The sequence below is a fragment of the Amborella trichopoda genome, chromosome 2 (genome assembly GCF_054954075.1).
Source record: "Amborella trichopoda isolate Santa Cruz 75 chromosome 2, AtrichopodaSantaCruz75HAP2 v2.0, whole genome shotgun sequence".
NCBI classification, from domain to species: Eukaryota; Viridiplantae; Streptophyta; class Magnoliopsida; order Amborellales; family Amborellaceae; genus Amborella; species Amborella trichopoda.
Window position 1 is genome coordinate 64,489,169 of NC_142337.1, and position 25,842 is coordinate 64,515,010.

General features: G+C 38.8%; 1 protein-coding gene across 26 annotated transcripts; it reads right to left on the reverse strand.

Annotated features, from left to right (window-relative positions):
- Window positions 1-25,409, reverse strand: LOC18430338 (ubiquitin-like-specific protease ESD4). 26 transcript variants are annotated; one of them, XR_016050138.1, is made up of 13 exons: window positions 25,009-25,409; window positions 24,848-24,899; window positions 23,085-24,118; window positions 16,054-16,133; window positions 11,866-11,959; window positions 11,613-11,711; window positions 4,970-5,037; window positions 4,700-4,819; window positions 2,134-2,237; window positions 1,372-1,474; window positions 769-841; window positions 480-562; window positions 1-392 (listed from the first exon to the last, which is right to left on the reverse strand). XR_016050138.1 is itself a non-coding variant. In XM_006840496.4 (12 exons), exons 3-11 carry the CDS (start codon window positions 24,048-24,050, stop codon window positions 497-499), a joined length of 1,695 nt encoding a protein of 564 aa, XP_006840559.1. In that variant the 5' UTR covers window positions 24,051-24,118; window positions 24,848-24,899; window positions 25,009-25,409; the 3' UTR covers window positions 1-392; window positions 480-496. The 26 variants fall into 26 exon arrangements, 10 of the variants coding, with proteins under 10 accessions (XP_006840559.1, XP_088715583.1, XP_088715582.1 ...); XR_016050133.1 differs by having other exon boundaries at window positions 1,372-1,420; window positions 4,945-5,037; XR_016050127.1 differs by having other exon boundaries at window positions 4,945-5,037.
- Window positions 25,410-25,842: the final 433 nt, after the last annotated feature.

Genomic DNA, 25,842 nt, shown 5'->3' on the forward strand with positions numbered 1-25,842 from the left:
TGCGTGGTACAAACCCCCGAAGTTCGTCTCCATTAATACAAGGCGTTAAAAATAAAACAATATTGCAACTTAATATAATTCGATTCAATAGCAAGAAGCCCCAAACATGGGGAAAACAAAAAAAGAAAAAAAAAAAAGGCCTCCATCGATCAGTCCTAACAAACAAAACAAAACCCGAGTCGATGGAATGCCCACAATGGCGACCTCGAAAACTCGAAAACACTTGCCAACCAAAATGAACACTCACTTGCACATACTTTACACCAGACACCATGCATGGGGGTTCATGCATGACCATGTCACTTATACATGGAGTCGATGCATGCCCATGTCAATCAAAACTAGGCCTTGAAATTCTCCTGATTCAAGTCAATGTTCACCACACAGGTTTGCTGCAACCATGCATAAAAGAACAGATCCATCATCCATGCATCTCATGATCAATGCATCATCTCATAAGCAGGATGGCAGGTCATTACCATCACAAATTTGATTGTCACGCGTCTGCTCTTAGATTTAAAATCTCTTTGACTGTTCTCCTCCTGAAGTAGGGCATATTGTCCTACGAGATGTGCATCCAAACAGAACCAAAGATAAGACACAGAAGATATACCAGGTATAATCTTCAGTCATTATTTAGAGAAGAGTCCTGATTGAAGTTTTATTCAATGGACTTCATGCAATGTCCTCCCAATCAATTAAATTTTTAGTTTACTTTCCGTTACAAATTACTATCCAGTAAGCAATAAACATAACAAATATAATCACCTGGCTGAATGACAGTTTCAAGCCTCTGCTGTAAAAATCAGCATATTTTATCATGAACATGCCGCAATCCGAACTGTTGACAACAAAAATAAAGGAACCTCACATCAGAACAGCAACAAAAAACTATACTTCTGTATATGAGAAACTTGGTGATTGTAATAACGACATGTTGTTTTTGAACTGGTTAATGGAGCAATCAGGTGTTCTTCTCTAATTAGCCTAAATGGGTGCCCATTCTATAATCACTTGCATTCACCATTTTATGCCGGATGTTCATTTTACAAAAGATAGAGCATCAGTGGATGAGAAATCCATTAAAGTAACTTCACCCGAAGCAAGAAATGAGTATTAAGAGCCTCAGTCATGAGGAAGACCAGAATGCATGCGTAGCAGCAGTTCTGTATTCATAAATGAGACCGAGGACACGCATGGGGCGTCAAGATGAATAAGAGGAAAATACTAACACGCCACCGGTCTATAAATAGGCAAAAGAACTGATGCTAATAATGACGAGACCACTCTGAGAAAGCAAGCAGGTACCCAAAGCCAGAGAGGTTTTAACTTAATGAAAAACTTTCCAAAGAAGGGTGAAGGTACCCAAACCTTTCTTGAAGATGAAGAACCAGTCTTTTTTTAGCTAAAGTGCTACTCTCTGCAACCAGTTGCACGTCTTCATAAAATGTTGAAATTCCTAGGAATTTCTTTTCTTGGAATAGGGGAAGTACATACAAAAGAACCCATAAGACAAACAATTAGGGAAATTTATGTATGGACCCAAAATAAGTTCTCGTATTTGAATATTGTACATATTTTGGGACATTCTAGGTTGAGGTCCCAAAATTTTGAAGTTTTTCTTTTAATCCCATTTTACCCCCAATTCGAAAATCCCACTTTTGAACCACCCAAAACACAAGAAAACTGCGTTTGAGCAGGCGAAACACAAAAGAACTGCGTTTGGGCGGTTCGAAAGTCCATCTCTCAAACCTCCCTGTTTTTTGTGCTTAGAACAGTAAAAAAGTCGAACTTTCGAACATGGAGTAAATGGTAAGCACAAAATTTGAAAATCTTGGGCCTCAATGTAGCATTGCCCAAAAAATAGACCATTTCTTAATACCGCATCTTATTTTGAGTTTTGAGTCCATACATAAGTTTCCCAAAAATTTAAGAACTACCCAAATGTCTGATGCAATCACTAACAAAAATCAGCAGCTAGCACAAGCTTGTAAATCAAAAACGTTGGTTCACAACAGACATAGAAGCATGAATACATATCCAAGTTACTGGTGCGCACGACTAATGGTAGAGCTCAAAACCATGCAAAGATAACATGACCTATGATAAATCTTCAGAAGTCACTATACATACCCATTTTGTTGCTCGGGGAGATCCTCAATGCATCCTTGAATCCAAGAACTTAAGTCTACTTCTGTTTCACTCTTATCCTTTGCTTCGTCTTTGATATATCTAGCCTGATATACGAAATAAAGTGTATACTATTAAATTACAAAATAAGAAGATTAACATAAGGTACGCAAACAATAAGGGTTTGTTGTCGATTCCAGAAGCACTTTTTTTTCTCATGGTGCTGCAAGCCTGGAACAAATTAAATACCCAATAAATTTCCCGTTTCACTTTTGGTGAGTTAGATCCAAATATAATTTTGTCCTGGAAAAATATTTACATAACTAAAAAATGCAACAAAAGCAGGTCAGTTGTCAAAGTGATTTTGACCTTCAACAGAGGTGCAATTTGGAAATCTCTAGAAAATAACGACAAATTTTCATTGAAAAATAATAATAATCGTGCTGACTTTGGATTCTACAACAAAATTACAGAGATGCACAAGCCAAGTGGATTATTATCATATAAGCCACACAGTAAGGCTTTGTGAGACTAGACCAAGCACTGGTTGCTCATGAATGCATATATTCGATATATAAAAGACACACCTATATAAAAGGCTTAAAATCAGGCTGATTGGTACTCTAATGATTACTTGATAACCCAGATAGAGTTTGGTAATAGATGGAAGGGTGGTATCTCCATGCCACCATTCTGATTAATGGTACACAAAAAGGGTTCTTCAGAGGCATGAGATGACAGAAACAAGGAGATCCATCATCTTCCCTTTCATTTACTCATTGTTAGGAATCCTTGAGTCAGGTCCTCGATATGGTGATCGTGTGGGGCCTTAGTAGGCTTTTGCAACCTCTCCTACGAGTCCTTCAATTTCACATCCAGTAAGTTGATGAAATCTTCCTGCCTTTATGATACCCCATCCTCAGCAGACAATTTGCAAATGACCATCTAGTGGCTTTAATTAATATATAATCGAAGAGGCAACATTCTTAAGAGCTCTGTTATGAGGATGGGCTCCTAGATAGGCATCTGCCTGAGTTGGGAGGTCTTGGCTGTAAGCTAGAGTCCTCACAATATACTTATGTCTTTTTGGGAGGGGAAGGGGTGGGGTGGGAGGTGGCTTTTTTTTTTGGGTGGGGTGGAGTGTTTTTTGGGGTGGGTGTGTGTGTGTGTGGGGGGGGGGTCGGGGTGTGCATGCTATGCAAAAGCAGAGAGGCATGAGTGCAGATTGGCTGCTGAGAAGGTCCAATTCCTCGCTGAGCCACCTTAACAAAAATCCACACTTAGCAGCATACTGATCTAGTTCTATGTCCTTGTTCATAAATGCTGTATCCAATTGCATATAGGACTGAACGAATGCAAAGTGACTTTCTTCGAGGGAAAATTTGAGGAGGAAAATTTTCCACTCTTAAATTTTATACATTAACATAATTTGAATATACTATTTCTAGGCATGTAAAGAGCCGCTTGGTATTTATTTAGATGGGCAGCTTGAGGGAAGAGCTTAAAGGTCTCTCCACAAGCAAGTAGAGGGCGTGAAGGGCATCCTCAAATGGGGTCATTGTAAAGGGAAAAACAATCAGAGAGCAGGGTAACTTGGTCACTCTGTATCTATAAAGGCATCATAGAAGGATCCTAGGCTAACAAGCCAGAAGATGGCAGTTCTGTGAGGTGTAATGCCTGTTTTTCCCAAACCATTTATACTTGTTCTAAAATCCCACTTTTTCGTTTCTACATGTCAATTGCATTTGTCTGCACTTAAACACTTAATCCCAAAAAAAAAGACAGAATTCTCAGTTCTTCCAGGTAAATTCCTATGCCGACTCTCATTAAGGTCAGAGAACTAAGTGGAACATCCATACATAGTCCTCCTTTACAAGATTAACCCTCTAATCCTTCATATTTTTTTGATGGATACAGTTTCTATAATTCCATGTAGAAACGAGTCCCCTCCTAAAAATCTATTTTTGAGATGGATTTTTGGACTTAATTTTTAAGGACATGTAATCTCTAACATGGAGATCATGAATATGAAAAAATAAATAGATTTTGAAAATTAGAAATAATAATTCTATTAAAAAAACATTTGGACCGTTAATTTCAATTGTTTTCAGATGGACCCTATTTGCATCTTTAAGATGGATGCTTTATACCTTGGGACCGCATATTGTAGAAATGCGGTCCAGCCTGCATACAACAATTTTCCTTTTCCAATAGTTCATCCTTATCAATTACATTGTAGTGTAACTTAGCCATGGCATATATCTTTATTTAAATACGTGTTACATCCAGGCTAGACACAACTCTAAATTTCAACAACTGGTCTATAACAGCAATGAAATTGTCTTTGTATTTCAACAGACAGTAGCAATTCAACATCGTTTTCATCATCCATGGATACAACTTAAGTATGGATCAACAAAGAGTAATTACAGATAAAAAGAACACATTACCCAGACAACAAACGCTGTTTTGATCCAAAAATGCATGTGAAATTGTCCACTAAAAAACATGTCACTATATAAACCGGTGAATCAAAATATTGGATAAGATCAACGATTTTAACACATACCAACACTTTTAGGACCTCAGAATCCAAGCCTCTGAGGGAATCAAGGTACTGTAACTTTTTATCCTTTATGTTTATTACTGCCAAACACCAGTGTATCTCCTTATGAATCGGAACAAATATCTGGACAAGCAAAAAATGAAAAAATATTCATTACAGATATTCTTGAAAAACAATATATTGCACGCAATAAAAAATAAACATAAGATTAAAAAGAGCAAGAAATAGAAAGGGCATAACAACTTTACTTTGTCACACTCAATAAGGTCGTACCCTATCTTCCTTTGGGTTGTCCATCTTCTGACTGCTTTATAGTCATAACCACTTCTCCCACTGATAAGCTGAAACCATAAGCAACTAGGTTAAAGACGAACTGGCTGCAAAGAACATCTAAATGGACTAAAACAAGAACAAAAAGATGCATAAATCTATGCGTAAACGAGAACAAATGTGCACCCATTTGTCTGTCATTGTAACGAAACAAGACCCAAGACCCTGAAAGATCAAGTAGAGATCTCGATAGAAATACTTAGCATTTCCATGGACATGACTGGAGATGACTAATGAGAAATAACAAAATAAGTATAGCTTTTAAATAGACCCCATTTATTGAACTGAATAACTGTGCGACTGAGTTTAGCGTCTATTATTGGATGATAAAAATGGTAGAACAGTCAAGCTTGATACAAAAATTAGAACAAAGGTAGGAACTCTTTACCTCCCACTTTTCATCCTCGGAACCTCATTCCAACATGACATGCCAAATGCCTTGTTAGCTTCCCTATGAGCATTTAGGAATGAATTCTACAGAGCTCAAGCAAACCCAAGAGTATCCATTATCACATCAGGAATCCTGAGCAGTCCAGAGGAGGCAGGTATTCACATTACAAGTTACAAGCTATGAGACCTAGACATAGCTATGGATACGCTCAAGTAAACCCAAGAGTATCCATTATCACATCAGCAATACTGAGCAGACCACAGGAGGCAGGTATTCACATTACAATTTACAAGCTATGAGACCCAGATATAGCTATGGATATTGCTTCATCTCTTTCCATAATTCCAAATATCTTATGGAGTATCAGAAACAAATACATGACCATCTCCAAGTATTTATGCACCATAAGTCAGAAAAGTCTAATCAAGTGATCAAAGAACCAGAGAAAGCAAGAGAATAGATATCGAGATGAGTGTTATAAAAGGCAGATTCAGTTCCCTTGGCAGCAAAGGGTCCTGGCCACCTATGCGGGCACCAAGAAACCTTGGCGGTCCAAAGAGAGATGAGGGAGGTTTGGGCCAAAACTCAGATTCTAAATACTTCCCCTCATTCAAATCAGGAGAGATTCATCATCCATCTCTAAAGGAATTAATCTAAGGGTGGTCATCAACTCCCAGGTTCCATCATCAACGAGTTAAGTTTCCCTTCCAAACAAGTAAATGTGCATTCCCCAACAAGTAACCTTTCGTTCCCCAATCCTACAGCTGGTAAAGTATGGACTCTATGGCCTCACGTGGCTCAAATCTAATAGAGATCTGTCTTACTTTTTAAAGCTTCATAGTACATCACGTAGATGGTTTAGTGACATGGCCGGGATTTAAAGCACGGGCTTTTCTCTCACAAAATAAATAAATAAACAAAAATCTTCTTCTTCAATAGTAAATGTTTCTCCCTCTAATGCCTTGCAGTATACCACGTGGATGGTTCGGTGAAGTGGTACTCTGTAGACCACGTGGATCTAAAGCATGGGCTTCTCTCTTACCAAAAAAAAAGTCTTCTAAAAAATTACCTTCTTGTTGAGACCATGAAGGAGTGTAGTGTCTGATCTCTGCATCCATGAAGTCCACAACCCCCAACCACAAGCATTCATGTTAGTCTCATCCCTAAATAACCCTCCGACACACACAATACCAAGGATACCAATTGAAATATACTTGAGGATCAACTTTAGCACCCCATCGGCCATGGGCACATCCCCATAATTTTTTCATTGCAGCATTTCACTGCAATCTAAGCTCCTCCACTTCTAAAAAAATTACCTTCTTGTTGAGACCATGAAGGAGTGTAGTGTCTGATCTCTGCATCCATGAAGTCCACAACCCCCAACCACAAGCATTCATGTTAGTCTCATCCCTAAATAACCCTCCGACACACACAATACCAAGGATACCAATTGAAATATACTTGAGGATCAACTTTAGCACCCCATCGGCCATGGGCACATCCCCATAATTTTTTCATTGCAGCATTTCACTGCAATCTAAGCTCCTCCACTCCTGATTACCACACTTGTTTCTCCACAGGTCTCTGAAACTGATTCCATGACATAATGTTTATCATAGCTCTTAATAGGTTCCATCACCATCAGATGCCCCTCACTATTAACCAGTGTTTTTAAACTTGGCCTAGTCGACTGGGCCAAATTACTTGGCCTCAGCATGTGCAGAGACAAGTTCAGGTGTACAGCCTCGGGTTCAAGACACCTGTTATTGACGAGTACTCTATGAACTCTCCTTTTTACATCACTCTCTATCTCTCTACTCTATGAACTCTCCTTTTTATCTCATCTCTCTCTCTCTCTCTCTCTCTCTCTCTCACACACACACACACACACACACACACGCATACACACAGAGCAAACCCTTCCCCATCTATCCAAATTGGAACACCATCCCTCCCCTTCATTGCAAAACCCTCCCTCAGTATTCACCACAAACCGATCACATTGTCTTCCCTCTCTCCATCGTTCTTCTCTATTGCTAGAATAGGGGCCTTTTTCAAACCATCACAAAAAAGAGGATGACACTATGACAGATTAAAGAAGGAACTCATATCAAAGAACACTTTTCGTAGAAGCTCATATTTCACGATCTCTGAGATGGTAGAAGATCATCTCTTCCTATGGGAACTCTCTCTTTCTCCCCCACTCTTCCAAATACTCCCTCCTCACTCACTGTTCTTACCCTTTTTCTGATTTTTTGGGATTTTTCTCTATCTTTGTTTGCTTTTTTAGGGCCATTTTTGAAGAGTCTCCATGTTCCCACTATTTTGACAAAAACCCGAACGATTCTTCTCATATAAGATTTTTTATCTTCTTTATATTTGACCTACTCTGGTCAGTTCCGAAGAGCTCGTGATGTCATCTTCAAGTTAGCATTTGGCACACCATATTTATTACTTGCAGTTCAGCAAAATCAGTGCAACAGCAGTTAGCAAAAAAAAAAAAAATACATGGGGCAGGTTTCTGTTAATGTTTTGCATGTGGAAACCCTCAATGGGTTTCAGCTTCGGATGTTCGGGCTTCTCCTCTGTTCGCGGTGCCTAATTCCCATGTTTAATGGTACTTTTCTGGGGAAACTTCAAAAGGCATCTATTGTGGGAGTCATCAAATATGAGAGAAAGGGCACAACACACTGGGACATATTTACTTAGTGACTCCCGCAAATATGAGAGAAAGGGCACAACACACTGGGACATATTTACTTAGTGAGGGTCATTCATGAGACGTATTTATATGAGCTTGAGCTTTAGCATACCATTGTGGATTCATTTTCTCTTGCTTTCTTTTCTTGGAAACCTGCAAGATAGTGGTGAAGACAATGAGCCCCCTGCCACCAGAAAATGTTAGAAACCCCAGTTATACATGTGGGTCAAATGCTATGCCTGTATCAGTCTTATATGAGGCAACTTTACTTTATGAGATTGAAGGTGTTCCATACTCTTGCTGTGGCATCTTTAGGACAACAAGAAGTTGAATCACAAACTTGTAATACTATACACTCCTGGATAGGTATGGAATTGTGGTCCTCAATCCTCAAGGTGAAGCTCAAGGGTGTCATGGCCTTGAGTATATACATCATGGGCAAGGGAAATTGAGTGTTTATCTCTCACTCATGCTTGCAAGTCACAAGGAGAAACAACCATACAACCTTTATAAACAGAACAATAAACAAGTACAAATTGTCATTAGAACACTTTTGGAGTTCAAATGCATATGAAATTATGTCACCCATGGCTGGCAGTGGACCAACCTCATTCATTGAGCATCTGATCAAAATAATAATACAATGAGATCATTCCCTAATTAAACCCACAACTTATTCCTTGGGATAAAGTTTGCATCCCTAAACAAGCGGGTGGCCTGGGGATTCTTTATCTCGAACTTATGAATAGGGCTCTTATTGGCAATTGGTGATGGTGTTCACCACCAACAAGAATATTTTGTGGCACCAAGTATTCCATCAAAAATATGGCACAGATCTTCTAGCCTGGTTCCCTCAGAACAACCTGAGGCTTGCAGTCTCCTATGGCTTATATAAAAATATTTTTTTTGAGCTTCCATGCTTTCATTAGATTCAAAGTTAATTCAGGAGAAAACGTTCTCTCTTGGAACCATTCTAGGATAAGAAATCAACCACACTCAAAGAAACTTGGCCAAATCTCTTTGCTCTTGCTAGCAACCCAATGCCATTGTTGCTCATTATTTTCCACAAACCGAAAGTAACCTACTCCGAACGCCCACCTTGAGGAGAGCACTCCAAGACCATGATTTTGATGACCTATTAGCTCTCCATTTCCTTCTAGCCTCATTCTTCGTCAAGGGTTTTCAGAGGTGAACATTGGGGCTTTCTCAGTGACTTCCTTCTATAAAGCACTTGATCTGGCCTCCTCCCACTTAGTAATCATTTGCAAACCAGTGTTTCAAAATCCGGATTGGTGGGGTGCATCTTTCACCCCACATATCGATGACAAATCGGTGATTTGTGATTGGTCTAGATCGGTGATCTAGAAAAATATTAAAAATAAAAAATAAAATGAAAATTAAGTGAGTGTTTGATGGAAGACGCCTCACCCACAAAGTATGGAAAACGCCTCTTCCATCTATTTTGATGGAAGAGGTGGCTCCCAAAAATCGCATGGATTCTATCATTAGAAATTCGTCTCGTGGCCAAACTTCCATTTTGCAGCTTCCGCATCGTGGTTCCAAACATGGAAGTGGGACGTTTGACTCCCACTTTAAAAACTCTCAGTTATCAAACACTCCCTATAATGGATTGGGGATTTAGGGTGGGACCTAAAAACACATTACATGAGCTTAAGAAAAAAAGAAAAGAAAAATATAAAGGGGGCTTTTTTGGGGGAACCAAGGCCGAGACCGACATCATCCCGGAAAGGTCCCGACAGATTCCCAATCTTGATCGGCGATCCGCATCGGGAACCCTCGGGTTTTAAAACATTGTTCACAACAAAGCCTGGCTCACCCTGAGCCTTCACTTGGCTAACTATTTCCAACCAAAACCTCACTTTAGACCAACTAAAGAGGGCAAGATTCAAACTTCCAAACAGATGCCCTCTTTGCGGGGAGGAAGAAAAATCTCATTCTAATCTTTTTCTCCACTGGAATTTCATGTCCGAAGTTTGGACATCTCAATGACTTTGATTGCCAGCGGGCTACTTCAAAGTCCGTCAAACCTATTTCTCATCCACCTCGACATACTTTTTCCTTTGGAGAGCTTCCATTTGAGCAATTATATGGTCCATTTGGGGGAAATGAAACTCGCAGATCTTCCTAGTAGCCAAAAGTAGCGTGAGAGCCGTGGTAGAAAGAGCTAGAGTTCTAACAATTTTTTGGGCCAACAAATGCAAGCTATAAATGGCTTCTCAAAAAAAACTTCAAATCCAACTAGCAGGACATACTAAAATCCTAAAAAACAGCCTCCCCCCCCCCCTCCAAAAAAAAGATAAAAAAAATCTCAAGAGATTATTAAGGTCAGCATAGATGGATGTTCCTTAGGGAATATGGGTCCGTGCGATGTTCGCAGAATTTGTAGAGACTTGAAAGGGACCATCCTAGACTCTTTTTCCACCCACATTGGCTTTAGCAATTCCAACAGTGCCGAAGCAAATGCCCTTCTTGAAGTTCTCAAGAGATTCAATCTGATTTTGCGGGAACCACTTGCTCATGGATGCTGACTCTAGAAAGGTTATTTATTGCGCAACGTGCAAATCACAACCTCCTTACAAACCCATGTTTTCTATCATATTACTCATTTATGCAGGCCACTTTGAGTTGACTTCCATGACATCTAGCACATGAGACAAACTTGAAAGCTGATTTGCTAGCAAAACGTGGGGCTGCTTTTGCATCCACATCTTTCCGTTTCTTGGCTTCTTTTATTCTCTAATTTTGGGCAAAGCCCCGGTATGTGGGATGCCTACCGAAGACATCTCTCTCTCCTCTCCTCACGGTCTCTATCTCCCTCTCTCTCTCTCTCTAGCCCCCCCCCCCCATCTTCTATCTCTCACCTTTTCTCTTCCTCATCCTCTCCCTCCCATCTTTTATCTTATCATTATCTTTACTCCTTGACTGCACTTTGCTTTCTCTCGATTTCCTACACTCTCCCTCTCCAACCCTCACCTCTTTCTTACAGCAACCTATCTTCCCTTATCTTTGTGTAATTCAAGGAATTTTTTGCTCTAGTTTTATTTGTACGCTTGTAAGCACCTGATATGTGGGGTGTTGTAACCTATAACTCATGGTTTTTTGTAATACATAAACCATATTTTAATATATGGTCACCTTTTATTCAAAAAAAATCAAATGCCCCTGATATGTTTGTACATTATTAAGCATTATGAGATAGTGTCATTAATGCACGCTGAATAAATGTAACTTCTTTTCAAATTTAAAAATTGAAATTGCCACCAATCCAATAGTATTAGAACACATGCAATGGCCGACAGTGCTCAAAAGTCAAAAGACAACTAATACAACTTAAGTCATAATGTTAAATGAAGTAGATTTTCATTACAAATCCTTTATAAGCACATACTTCGAGAAGAAAAGAAGGCATGCAACACCATTCTAGGCTAGCATTATTCTTAAAATAAACAACAATAGTTGATGCAACTGACCTTCTTATAAAAGAATGTGTTGAAGAAATGACACTTTAAAAAGTGTTTTGGATCTCTTTTCTCCCTCTCCTTCAATAATTCCAGGTACAAGTTTATCACCTAAAGGAAACACTAAGATATAAAGAATTTGCAAAAGACACTAAGAAGTAAAACAAATATGAGGCTAACGTGACTATATTAATCATCAACAATGCTTTCAATAAAATGGAACTCCTAAACTTCTATCACCATATAGAACATCGACAAGAATTACCTCATCATTCAACCAGGCACCTGGTAACAAGCACTGCAAGATGCTTCTTGTAATCTCAATATTAGAACTCTTATGTACAACAAGAACTTCATGCCTGCAGAGAAATCCATGATCCATTACTTTCTATAAGGATTCAACAGTAAACGTAAAGTCAAACATCAAAGTCTCTAGCACAGTGTTTTAAAATGCGGCCACATTGCCGCATAATGCGGGATGCGCTGACAACCACCTCATAGGACCCCACATATGCACTTTGGAGGGATGCGCTTGCATATGCACCACATCCCACCGCATATGCGTCTGCATAGCGCATAGGGCACATATGCGGCCAGCATGTGATGTAAAAAATAGCCCCTTGATAAAGGGGTATTTTCATCTTTTTAAGCCCAAAAAAAGGAGGGAAAGGGTTTGGGGGGGTACTAAACCCCCGAAACTACCAAAAACAGCCACATCGGCAGCCTTTACTTCATCAAATCGATAAAATAAAAAAAATAAAAAAAAAGAGGCAAAAATTTGTTTTTTCAAAATTAGACTTTCGTCTTGGTTGATCTTGGTGGTTGATTTGTTTATTTTGGGTGTTAATTTGAGGAAGGTTTAGATTTTGACAAAAGATTGAGGGTTTCAAGGGCTGAAAAGAAATCAATATTTTCTTCAAGTAATCAATAAGTTTTTTTCCCCTACTATTTGAGCACTTTTTTTGGGCAGGGCAATGTGGGCAATGTCTTCACAATCTTCTAGTAACAAGTATCCGGTTTGGAAATAAGCAAAAAATAATAATCCAAAAGACCACAATTGCGTTATTTGTAATTTTGTACGCTTTGTGGAAATACTTATATAGGGGGTATTTTTCGGTAAAAATAACACTTAGCCGGTATTTCTAAGAATGTAAGAGCATGCCCACAAGCAACCGAAGATATCAAAAAGGAAATTAGAGAATAAATGGATAGCTTGAAAAAACAAAAAGAAAAGAAAAAAATGAAACAAAAAGAATTAATTGATAATATTCAATCATTTGATGATGATGAAGATGATAAAGATACGTCAGAGGTTGGAATGAGGCAAAGGGGAACTCCAAGGTCAAGAGAGGGGTTTATAAATATTGGTGGCAATGTAAGAAAAAAAACACCTCTCTAAGGGGCCAATGGATACTTTTTTCACCTGTAACCTTGAAATTGTGGTTCAAGACAGGAGGCAAAAGTAAGCCAAACCACAATTGAAAATCGATACAAGAAAGAGGTGAGGAAGAAGGTATTTAAATACATTGCAAAATGGCTTTACATGGCCGGTATTTCATTTTATATTATAACCCTTGATAGTTTTGCATATATGGTCCAGGCAATTGGGCAATTAAGCCCTTATTAAATGATGTTGTATTTGACATTAACAAAATTTTGATTTATCAAAGAAATGGTGGGGGAAGTATGGGGCAACTATTATGTGTGATGGATGGGCCAAAGGGAAGTCAAGGGAATTTATTAATTTTTTGGTTTTGTCCAAAAAATACTTTTTTTTGTTAAGTTCGTTGATGCCTCAGATAAGTCACATGATGCTACATACTTATGTGACTTGCTGGATGAGATTGTAGAATTTGTTGTAGAGAAACATGTGGTACAAATTGTCACTGACAATGGTGCCAATCACGCTGCAGCTGGGCATGTTTTGACTTTGAAGAGGACGCATATGTTTTGGATTCCTTACGCAGCTCATTGTGTTAATCCCATGCTTAAGAAAATGAGTACAATATTATATTTAGTGGGACGATTTCAAAAGTTATGTTTGTTGTTGGATTTATTTTATAATCACACCATAGACCTTAACATAATGAGGAGTTTTACAAAGAAAAGAGATACAATGCGACGAGGTGTCACTAGATTTGCCACATGATTTCTGAATCTTCAAAGCTTATGTAAGCAAAAGAATTCCTTGAGGACCATGTTTGTTTCAGAGCAATTGAGTAAAAGTAAGTAGTCAAAGCATAGGGATGGGAGAGGCTAAACAAATTTTTTTTTTTAAATAGGAAGGCTGAACAAATTATTCTCAATACACCTTTTTGGAATCAGATATATCATGCATTGGAGGTGGCTAGCCCTGTAGTGAGAGTGCTTCAATTGGTTGAAAGTGAAGTGAAGCCTGCCATGGGCTACATACATGAGGCAATGACTAGGGCAAGAGGAGATAAAAAATGCTTTAAAGGATGATAAAAATAAATGCAAGGCTATACTTGAAATCAACGTTGTCTGATTCGCTTTGGAGTCTTCTTCAGTTTGGTGAGACAAATGAAGCTTCGGTGCTTCAGCCAATTCGGGAGAAGACTTTAGACTTTTTTTTAAATTTAATATAAATAAATTAGATATTTATATACAAAATATATAAAATAATGGAAAAAATTAAAATTTAAAAATTAAAATTTTTAAAAAAATAAAAAAATACTTTTATATAGGTACTTATTTTCTGACCGAAGCTTCGGCCGAAGAAGCCCGAAGCTTCAGCCGAAGCAGACCCAAAGCAAACCAAAGCAGGCCTAAGCGGCTCGAATCTAACCGAAGAGGCAACACCACGCTTCTCTTTGCTTTGATTTATGCTTAAGATCCGAAGGCTTAGGCCTCTTTGGCAAATGCGAAGCGAATTTGATAACATTGCTTGAAATTATTGATAGGAGATTGGATAACCAGCTTCATAGTCACCTCCATTCAGGCGGGTACTTTTTAAATCCATCTCTTCACTACAAGCACCTAACCATTATGTTTGATCGTGTAATAAATGGTGGGTTCTTAGATGTGCTTGAGAGGTTTGTCCCTGACAAAGATATCCAAGATAAGATCCGAAGCCAAGAATTGATTGTTTCAGTTCAAGTTAGCATTGGGAAACTTTGGGAGAGAGATTGCAACTCAAAACATGGACACCACAAATCCCGGTAAAGGCCAAAAGTACCCTTTTTAATTTCAATTATGTTTTGCTTTACAGTTTTGAACTTGTATAATGTATAGTTCCATTTATATAAATAATTAAATATTTATCTAAAATCTAAATTATAAAATGTTATACAACTGCCTGGTGGGTATTATACGTAAGCGAGACACCGAATCCACATCGTCTTGCTATTAGAGTGTTGAGTCTCACATGTAGCTCATATGGTTACGAACGCACTTGGAGTGCATTTGAGTATGAAAGTCTTTAATCCTTATTTCTTGGATTTCAAATTTCAAATTTCAAATTTCTAAAATCTCACTTATCTAAGAAGTTTAAGAGTAGAAACAAGAAAATAACATCTGTTACTTTTGCTTGTTTCCTTGTTTTCTACCACAGCTCCATACCAAAAAAAGGAATACGTTGGAGTAGCAAAAGTTGAATGATTTGGTTTATGTGCCAATGAGCGGCTTAGGGAAAGGTATCAAAAGCGTGTGGATCTCAACCCTATTCAATTGTATGAACCTGATGGTGATTACACAAGTAAGTGGACCATGGATCCACGAGTAGAGCACGTGTTTGAGGGTGAGGATCTTACTTGGCTTGATGCTAGCCACAAGGGCTAATGAAGAACGGCCCAACACTAGAGCACAAAATAGTAGAGCTGGGTCCAGTCGCACATCAGCTCCACAGGTCGAGGAGGAGTAGGCTGCCTCAAAGGAGATCGAGGAAGAAGAACAATATGTGGAGGAAGCTAAGGATGACAGTGATGATGATGATGCACATGGAGACTTTCTAGATAACTTGTCTGATTAGGTTTCAAAATTTAGAATCTCAAGACTTGAGAAATGGTGATGATTTGTCTTGACTTTTGAACTCTTTAATCTTCATAGACTTCTAGTTTGTATTTTGCAACTTTAAAGTTTGTGGTTAGCAAATTTGTGATTATGGTTGTTGAATGTTTTATGAAGCTAATTTCAAGTTTCTAGTTTCTACTTTTTAATGTCTTCTATGTTCGATCAGGGAATAATGGATATAGAATCTCCGACAGCTGATACTTTTCGAGTTAATGAATAAATAAAATACCTACTATCACATAAATCACCTCCATATTTTCTTCTATGCATTAACCCATTTTTTTAGATATTAGATTTTTTTTATATTTATTGATCGCATATGCACCCACATCTAGATCGCATCGAGCTGCATCAGCCGCTCCAACGCCTTAAAACACTGCTCTAGCATTACCCTCAACCCATGCATCAAACTAAACTATAGTACCTACTACCACCCTGCAGAGCACGGGAGACATTGGCTTCATCTTCATTTGAGAGAGGCTCCAAAGGTTTATGCAAAGAATCCTGGAAAATGAACAGCCATATTTCAATACAGTTGTTGAGAAGGCCAATCACCGCCATACAATGACTATCATGCATCCAAGCGTGGAAATTTGCAGTTTCATGCATAAAGGTACAGCAAAATAAGCACTAGACTAAAAATATGATATCATATGCCTGCCACAAAAATTAGAATTATGTGCATCAATCAGAAACTTAAAGCAAAGATATCCATATCAGATGGTCATAAATACATGTTAGTTTGAAGACAGGATTTTTGCTAATTGCTGGAATAAGAAATCAAACTTGACGGGGAAATATTACTGAGAGAGAGAAAAAAGGAAAATTACGTGTTAAACAATGTATTACAAACTCCATAAAGTATGTAAACACAGACTTACTATATGGCATGTAGCTTTCATATACTTCAATATATTCAATACAATATCACAGGATGGAGTACGATCAAGGGCCTCTATCCCGGTGGTGATGAAACATAGTCGTTGGAAGCGCGAGAGATCAAAAAGCATTTTAGGAATTGGAAGTGTCGGATAACAAGCAGCAAGAAGATTCCCATGATACGAAGCGCCATCTGTACAATGAATATCGCCGGAATCGAGATTCCTGCTTTTTGTAGATAACACTCCAACCCAATTGCAATTGAGATTCTTAACTTTCTAGAATCACATGCTCAACCAATTGGAACCGCATAAGAAATCATCAAGAAACAAGTTTTTATAGGGCAAAAGGTTCAAGGTTCTAGAGCATCAATCCCTTAGTATGAGAATTAATGTATCGAGTACACTTAGCTATGGTTCCCCTAACATTGGAATCGAGGTCCTCAATGATCCTTAAGACCTAAACAAGGATTTCACTAGTACTGAAAATGATGCATTGAGTGGCTTTAATCATCGTTACCCGCAGATATCAGAATCAAAGTCGTCCCTTAAAACTAGATTTGAGGTTTACTGATTTTCTAGATTGACTAGAGATAAGTAAAAATACGTAGTTTACTAATAAGGAAATTTAAACGCAATATATTTATGGGTTCTCAAAATATAGGAATGATGTTAAGTAGAGTTCGTAGACACGTATAGAGTTTTGATCATATATTAAGTAACAATATACTTCAAATAACATAATATTTCACTAGTGCGCTAGGGAATTCGTGTTTGTGTTTACAAAACATACAAAATATTATCTTGTTAATATACTTGAAAATGAGGCCTTACTAAGGGTGTGGCCATTACTAGAGCAGAATGGCGGAACAACATTCGTACAACCGACCTCAAATAGTAGGGATAAGGCTTTGATGATGATGATATACTTGAAAATGAGATTTAATTTTTTATATGTATTTTTGAAAATGAGATTATGTCGAACCGGGATTCCAAATAAATCAGATCAATGCTCTTAAAAATCATAAAGCTTGATTCCATGTTGATTGAATCACAATTTTGTGCACCTAAAATCTGTGATATTTAATTTTGTGGAACCTGGATTAAAAAAAAAAGAAGGATCGAGAGGTGGAAGTGAGATTCTTTTTTTTTATATTGTCAACATTGTATTAATGGGAGGTAGTTACAAAAAGATCCCGAAGGGCTACAAAAGCAAGTCACCGAGAGAGGTAACAAACAAATAGAAAATAAACCACCAAGGATGCTACAAGAAATAAAAATATGAACACATTAAAGACAATAACAGAGCAGCATTGACTACGTAGAGATTTGATAAAGGAATGCACAAAACATTTCTGGCAACGGAAGTACGGAACTACTCCGAGGAGGCTCCTTGCTTAGCTAGAGCATCGGTTACTTGATTGGCCCCCCTCTAGATATTAGTCCAAGAGACCTGCATATGCTTGCAAAGATCAGTAATTTAGTCAAAAAGAGGCTAGAGTCTCCATGGTAGATGATATATGCAGGAGGCCCAAGAGAGAATGTTTTTTGAGTCCCCTTCTACTATAAGAGAAGAGCCCCATGAATGGTTAAACTGTCTAAGGCCCTTGAGGAGGGTGCGTGCTTTGACCTCCGTGAAATCTGCAGTCCCTATTGAAGAAGAGAAGGAGAGGAGGGAGATTCCCTTGTGGTTTCTAAAAATGCCTCATATTCTTGCTGGACCAGGGTTGCCCCATTGTTGTTGAAAATGCCTGGGAACTAGAACTGTTTTAGGAACCAAAATCGCGGAATTGCGGACGGCTAGAAGATTGTTGTCTTAGGAATCATTGTCCATACAATAGGAATCGCTAGGAACGAGATTCCTAGATTCTGAAAATTGTGTTTCGATCGAAATAAATCCAAGTTTCATCCGCCTATGGAATCGAGATTCCGTCCTCCTTGGAATCGGGATTCCCATCCCCCTGGAATCGACACTCCAGAAGTCAAGATTCTTTAATATGCGGAATCAAGTATCCAACATCTATGGAATTGAGTTTCTAACATATGTGGAACATAGATATGTCGTTGTTTCGAATCGTGATATTAACATATTTGCAATCAAGCTTTTAAAGTATATAAATCAGAGATCCATGCCAGTTTGAGATCGATATTTACAATAATATGGACTATAGAATGCATTTGACGACCCCTATTAGGAATCAAGATTTCAGTTTTATGGAGAAGGAAGCCACAAGAACATCTTGAGCCTCATCAACTTTAGAACCTATATTGGATGTCTCTTATTAGAAGGTTTCCCGAATTTTAAAGTGATTGTGTTTACTATTGAACTTATGGTCATTACATACATAAGACAAGTATTCCTCTATTGTGATTTTGACTTCATTATTATAAAGACAAAATAGGAATAGCCATGGTTTTACTTTAAAATGCATGTGTTGTATTTACCAATTATATTTTAAAGTTTAAGTAAAGGCCATCCAAGATGGCACAAGTAAAATAATGAAAGCTTGCAACGACTAGAAGCATTCGAAGGACGATTTCTACTCCAATTGACATGGAATCAAGATTTAATCCTCGCTAGAATCCAGATTCGATATATTTGGGAACGTCTACCCACAATTAATAGGTTCAAGTTTTCAAAGATGTGTTGGATTGATATTTTGAAATTAAGGAATCGAGTTTCCTTGGTTCCAGTAAATGGTTTCTAAAGATGTGTTGAATCGAGTTTCCGAAATTAAGGAATCAAGTTTCCTTGGTTCCGAAAAAAGATTTCTAAAGATGTGTCGAATCGAGATTCCAAAATTAAGGAATCGAGTTTCCTTGGTTTCGAAAAACAGTTTCCGTGGAGATTCCTTAACGGAACGCGGAATGGGGTTTCAAAACCGGAAACGCGAGGTCGGTGGAGAGATTCCGGTAACAATGGGTTGCCCACTGAGGAACCATCAAAGTTTGGCTTAATTATTGCCCACCTCTGGAGGTCTCCAAAGGGTCGAGCGAGGAACCTTTCTTGGCCTATGGAAGAGCATGTTGGCCCAATTGAGGTGGATGTCCGAGGTTCACAAAAGTTTGAAACATTTATGCTTTGTGGCCTAGAAATCACTAAGCCTCTAACCATTTCCTTGATTTTGTGAATGGGTGCAAATAGGCCTCGAAAAATACTGTTATATCGTTCCTTCTAGATGGCCCTAAGAATGGCTGCTACTGTGGCTTTCCAGAGCATAGATCTAGATTACGGCCACGGGAGATAGGCTGAAAGCTAGAAGAGGTTAGGAACTGATTCATGGGTTACCCACAAGCATCCAAATAGTTGACGAGTATCACTCTAGATTTTACCCACAAATGGGCAAAGAAAAAATAGGTGAACGTTAGTCTCCTCATTAGAGAGACACATCATGCATCTGTTTGGGGTTTGTATTCCTCTCCTTTGGAGTTGGTCCACTGTTAAAACTCTACCCCATAGGGCAAGCTAGTTGAATACATGGATCCTAGGGGGAATGGAGGAGTTCCATGCTTGGGAGATTGAGGGATGGTTTGTTGCTATCCCGAGGGGGGGAAGGTCGAGTTTGTGGAATAGGGAGGAGACCAAGAAGACCCTCGAAGGGTTCGGTGTCCAAATGATTTTGTCCTCCCCTTGAGATGGCGAGTGACAAGAGGATAGGAAGGATGAGAGGTCTAGGAAATCCGAGAGCTCCTCAACCCACAATGGTCTACGAAGATCAGGATTCCACGATCTGGAAGAACCCGAGGACGGAAAAAGATCCTCAATGGAGACTGAAGGATTTCTGGCAAGGCGGAAAAGTTGTGGAAATTGAGAGGAGAGGGCGAGCCACCCAACCAAAGGTCAAGCCAGAATCTCACTATGGAACCATTCCTGCGATGAAAGCGGATGAAGTGAGAGATTGACTCCAAAAACCAGAGGCGGATTGGGGTAGGGAGTCTGGAATGGACCAAGGGGGAGATGAAAGACGGTATTTGTGGCTTAAAATGAGGTGCCACAATTGACTATCTTGTGTGGCAAGTCTCCACCACCACTTGCATAATAAGGCCAGGTTATTCTTTTTCAGGTTTTGGATTCCCAATCCCCCTACAGCTCTAGGTTGGTACACGATGTTCCATGCTAAAAGGTGGTACTTTTGGAGGTCCCATCTCCAGACCACATAAAGTTACACATCAGTTGTCCAAGACGGGAGGGCACAAAAGCAGGTAAGTGGAAGAGAGACATTTGAAAATGAGGACACCAGAGAGAGCCACTTTTATTAGAGTTAATCTAACAGCCGGGGAGAGGTACCTCCCTTTCGATGTTGACAATTTCCTCCCGAATTTATCAATGAGGAGACTCCATTGTGCTTTTTTAGGTTTTCCATAGCAGAGAGGCAAGCAGAGGTAGGTAGAGGGAAGCGTGTCGACGCCACAAACCTAGCTTTCTGCAAAAGATTTTAGGGATAGAGGGTCCACTGCAACGCCTATCATTTTGACTTCTGAAGATTTACCTTGGAACCCGTAGTAAAGTGGAATCAATGGAGGAAGAGGAGCAAGGTTTCAACTAGGTTTTTGGACGCTTCGCAGAAAAGAAGCATGTCGTTGGCATATTGGAAGTGCGAGACACTCGGACCCTGTGCTCCTATATTGAAACCACATACTAGGCGACCTTGGTAAAGTCTTGACGTGGCTCTCCTATAAACTTCAGCCGCAATGGCGAAGAGGAAGGGAGAGAGGGGGTCGCCTAGCCTGAGACCTCTGGAGGATGAGAAGTACCCCTGGGGAGAACCATTGCTGAGGATGGAGAAGAATGGACCACGAATGCAGCTCTAGATCCATTTCCTCCACCTTGGCCCGAAACCCATCCTTCTTTTTGTTTCTTCGAGCACTTTCCAATCAACATGGTTATAGGTCTTTTTGCAGTCCAGTTTGACAATTAGCCCTGGGATTTTTTAGATGGTTCTTGAGTGGAGGCATTCATGTGCTACTAGAGCACCATCCAAGATTTGGCGAACCTTGACAAACGCGCTTTGATTGGGAGAGAAGACGGAGCTTAAAACTGACTTAAGCCTTGAAGCAACACCGTGGCAAGAATTTTATAATAGCTTTTGATAAGGCTTATAGGTCTAAAGTCTTTTAGACCGACTGCTCCTTCTATCTTAGGGATGAGGACAATGAATATGGCATTCATCCCCTTGTGGATTATTCCCCAAGCATGGAATTCAAAAAAGAACGCAAGAAGGTCGGGGTGCATGAGGGCAACAAAGCACCTAGCTTCAGCGCACTGCAATGTATTGCTGCTCAAGGGTTGAGCCATGATGAGAGGTAGAAGGGCGAGTGGCCATGGAAGAAAAGAGAGAGGCTCAGGGCTCCTTTGGGTTTTATCAGGTTAGTGTAGCGTCTATTTTCCCTGAGAGTTGTAATGCGGGGTCCCCATGGCCAGCAACATTACTTAAGAAAATAGTAACTTGGGAAATATAGAGTTCTAACTTTCCCTAACTTTACTGCTACCAAACTAGAGAAAACCACAGTATAGGAGAAAGTCGGAGACTTTCCCAAATTTATGTTGTCATCAAACGCAGCCTACATGATGAACTATTCATCTGCTTGACGGTCCCTGGTGGCTTCAGGTGGAGGTGAAGATTCGCAGTGGGGATGAGCCAATACTATACATATTATATGCATAGTGAGTATAGTTCATTAGCGCAACTACACTATCCAAAATAGTAAAATCTTTCTCAAAAATATTTTAGTTCTGGCATAGCATTAAAAAACATAAAAGGGTATTATTGCTAGTACTGAATAAAGCAGTCCCTCCATACCATGCCAAATAAGAGGTTTGATTATCAAAGAAACAAAATAAAATAAAATAAATAAATAAAATTACAGCAGTACCATGAATTACCAAAAATTTACTAAGATGTTGTCAACATGTTGCCAGCCATAAAATAAGTGGATGTGCGTGCAAGCCTTATTTTGTTCTGACCTGATATAGCAAGATGAATAGGTGTGTATTGGGATGTGGTAATAGCAGATGAGAACACAATAGAGTTCAGTGTGCTGTAACATGAAGAACTGAGACAAAGCATAGAACAAGAGTAATCAAAGGAATGAGAGGTATAGAATTTGAGAAACATGTAAGGCACAGAGGATGGGATAAGAATACAACAACTGGTCAGTGAGAGTTCAAAAATCAACACAATAGGCAGAAAAAGAAATTGAAAGGAGGGAGAGAGGGAAGATTGGTAAAAAGAGCAACTAAAGGAGGGACAAGACAGTGACCTGCAGTAGACACACCATTACAAGAAATGCCACAGAAATTTGGCCTGTCATCTTTTGGAGCAAAAAAAAAAAAGAGAGAGAGACTTTTGTTTATTCAGATCCAACAACAAAGTGCGTGCTCAGCAATCTCACAAATGAAAAGAAACTTATAGTCCCATCTAAGAAATCTCATACATAAAAGGAACTTAAATCCCATCTGAGAAATCCGCAAAAATTAAAGGAACTTATCCCATCTAAGAAACCAGAACCCAATGCACGCATTGGAACAAACTTCTGCAAAAAAATGAAGTACAAAGAAAAAGTAGTAATCTCTTACCTCCACTTTTTCTTTCTGAGACTGTGAAATAAACATAAGAGTTTCAAATTTCCTAGTGTTCAACTTGACCTCGAGTTCCAAACGGCTCAAGTTAGAATTCCTTTTCTGTGCTGATTCATGCAACTCCTTGTACGCACAACTAGTTCTAACCTTGCCATCTTTATGGCTTCTAGTTAAAGAATCTGTTTTTATATCCTCATCAGTCTTCTGAGAAGCAGCAATCAAACCGGACCCCGATGAAGATGGCTCGTTAGAACTTTCGAAATGCAGCGGAAGATGCTTGGGCAAATCAACAGTGACTATTTTCTTAAACGGTTTATCATCTAAATCCCATTGGCGACTTACATGAGCACTAACCAATCTTCTGTAATCTTCTACTGGCATGTCTTCATTTGCCATATTCACCAAGATACCAGATTCCAAATTCAAGTCCACGTAACTGTCTTCATGGCCATTAATATTCTGGTCCTTTCGCGAACTCCTTAAGAAACTAAATGCATCATTTTTAGCACCATTATACATATTCTGCACCACCCTAGTCAAACCTCTCTCCATTTTACCCACAAATCCACCACCCAGGACCTCTGGTTTCTCACTAGACCTAAAGAAATTTGGCATATAATTGTGAGATCTGGTGACTTGGTTGGCTGCCAATGAAAACTTTGAAGGTCTCACAGGACCAAGCACAGATCGTCGCAAAGGAGCGGGGGATGGATATGTGGAAGAATTAACAATGGGCTTTGGCTGGACTAGGTTTTGTGAAGGAATCGGGTCTGAATTTGGAGGTAGGGATGACAATCTTGCCCTCTTATTGCAAAATGCACTGTTATGCTCAGAATCAGCAAAGTTAGAAACAAACCCACTTGAACATTTACTTCCACATGGAGAAGATCTTAAACTGAATAAATCATTAGGTCGTTTCCGATTATTAGTTAGGACACCCATCACAACATTGCATGTATGCATAATCTAGAGATAATTCCCATCTACTGATTCTTATTCCATTGAAGAAATCCTCCTGGATAGATTGAGCCCTACAGGAAAAGCAAACCAAGGGTTTTAGAAAGACCATGCAAATGCCCCCAAAGCTTGGCCTAAATAAAAGCATGCAAATACAACGAATTTCAGGGGAAAAAAATATTCAGGCAAAATCATTTGAGCAATAAATGTGCATACAAATAAGGAATATAAAACCCACCACAAAACATAAACCAAAAACAGAAGACCAAAAAGAAAAAAACAGCTGGAAGATGAAAAAAATCAGAGGTATTGAACAAGCAGAAAGCAAAAGAGTACGATGAATATGATTTTAGGGCTAGTTCATACATTCAAATTTCTTCTAGTTAGCAAGCTGTATAGGTTATATGCAAATTCAGTATGAATTGAGAAACCATAGCTAAATACAGAAGTAAATATAAGGCTCTGATGAGACATACAAGCCTAAATTTCAAGCCCAAAAAATTAACCCCAACTTCAAAAACAGGAAAGGAAATCTAGGGTTTCCAAGGCACAGAAAGCAACGGCTGCCTAGATCGCCAAATGCATGCAATTAAATTTGGAAAAAATATTTCCAGTAATTACCAAACAAAATTACATGAAAAACCCTTAACCCGAAAACAGAAATATAAGGTCTTCAATTTCTTTAAAATCGTTGGGTTTCACAGGATTTCAAATCCAACTCCAGCATATACTTACAATAACACACCTAGGGCAATTAAGATAGATATAAAGCAGAGAAATTTCAGAGGCTCTCTGATCCTTGCCTCTAAATTTGAGAAAGGAGATCTTTAGTACAAACAGCAAAAACCAAAAAACCTGCAAAGAGAAGAACAAATTATCCGTTATTATCTGGTAAATCTCCCATGCAAGAAAACTAGGGTTCCCAAAAATTCAGTGTTTCAAAAGACATTAAGACTTCCATTACCTACAAGGCAACAAAAAATTTCCAAAATCTAGGGTTTCCGTTGTGCGCTTCTCGCCGTGTCCTCCGTGGAAGCTACCGTTAAAATGTAGAAGCAAAAGCTCTACCCTGTTGCTTGTAGAGAGAGAGAGAGAGAGAGAGAGAGAGAGAGAGAGAGAGATGGAGAGAGAATGAATCAATACAAAAAAAAAAGGGCCTGCAGAGTTCCCGCCATGTAGTGATTTTCATGGATCTTCCCCCATTTTCTCTCTCTCTCTCTCACTCTCCTATCCGTTTTCTTTTTGCCCTTTATTGGAAGAGTTACCAGAAAAGAAAAAGGCCCTTTTTTGTTTGTTTTTAGGACAATACGACCTCCAGAAATCCCATCAAAACTACGAGGAAAATCACAGGGTATTTGTTTGCCATGTGACAAGCTCCTGAGGAGTATAATATTATGGGATTTTTTTTGTTAGGAACCAAAGTCATTTCTTGGACATGTAAACATATTTTATCTGATGAGGCACTTTAAATAGTAAAAATATAAATAAAATAGTCTCATATATTTAATGAGAATATTAAATTAGCCAATTTACCAATGAAGTGATTACTCTCCAAACTAACTGCTTTATGCAGTTATTTAAGTGCAAATCCACTTGTACCAAATGACCAGGACTAAATACCCTTTATTATTCAGATTCACATTTTGATGAAGTATTTTACGTAAAATATCGTGTTCTTTATTTGGAACCCATGACATGGGCATTTGCATTATTTCCTTTATGTGACTTAGGTCGGAGTACATGAGAAACAACCCTACTTACATAGGACAAGATTTTTAATGAAAAATATGTTCCATGT

Excerpts from the sequence above, each read along its gene's own strand:
- LOC18430338 (XM_006840496.4), bottom strand. The coding sequence starts at position 24,050 with ATGCATACATGCAATGTTGTGATGGGTGTCCTAACTAATAATCGGAAA. Across the intron at positions 5,038-11,612 it reads ACACATTCTTTTATAAGAAG|CTTATCAGTGGGAGAAGTGG; the intron begins GTCAGTTGCATC and ends TTATGGTTTCAG. Across the intron at positions 563-768 it reads TGAAACTGTCATTCAGCCAG|GACAATATGCCCTACTTCAG; the intron begins GTGATTATATTT and ends CACATCTCGTAG.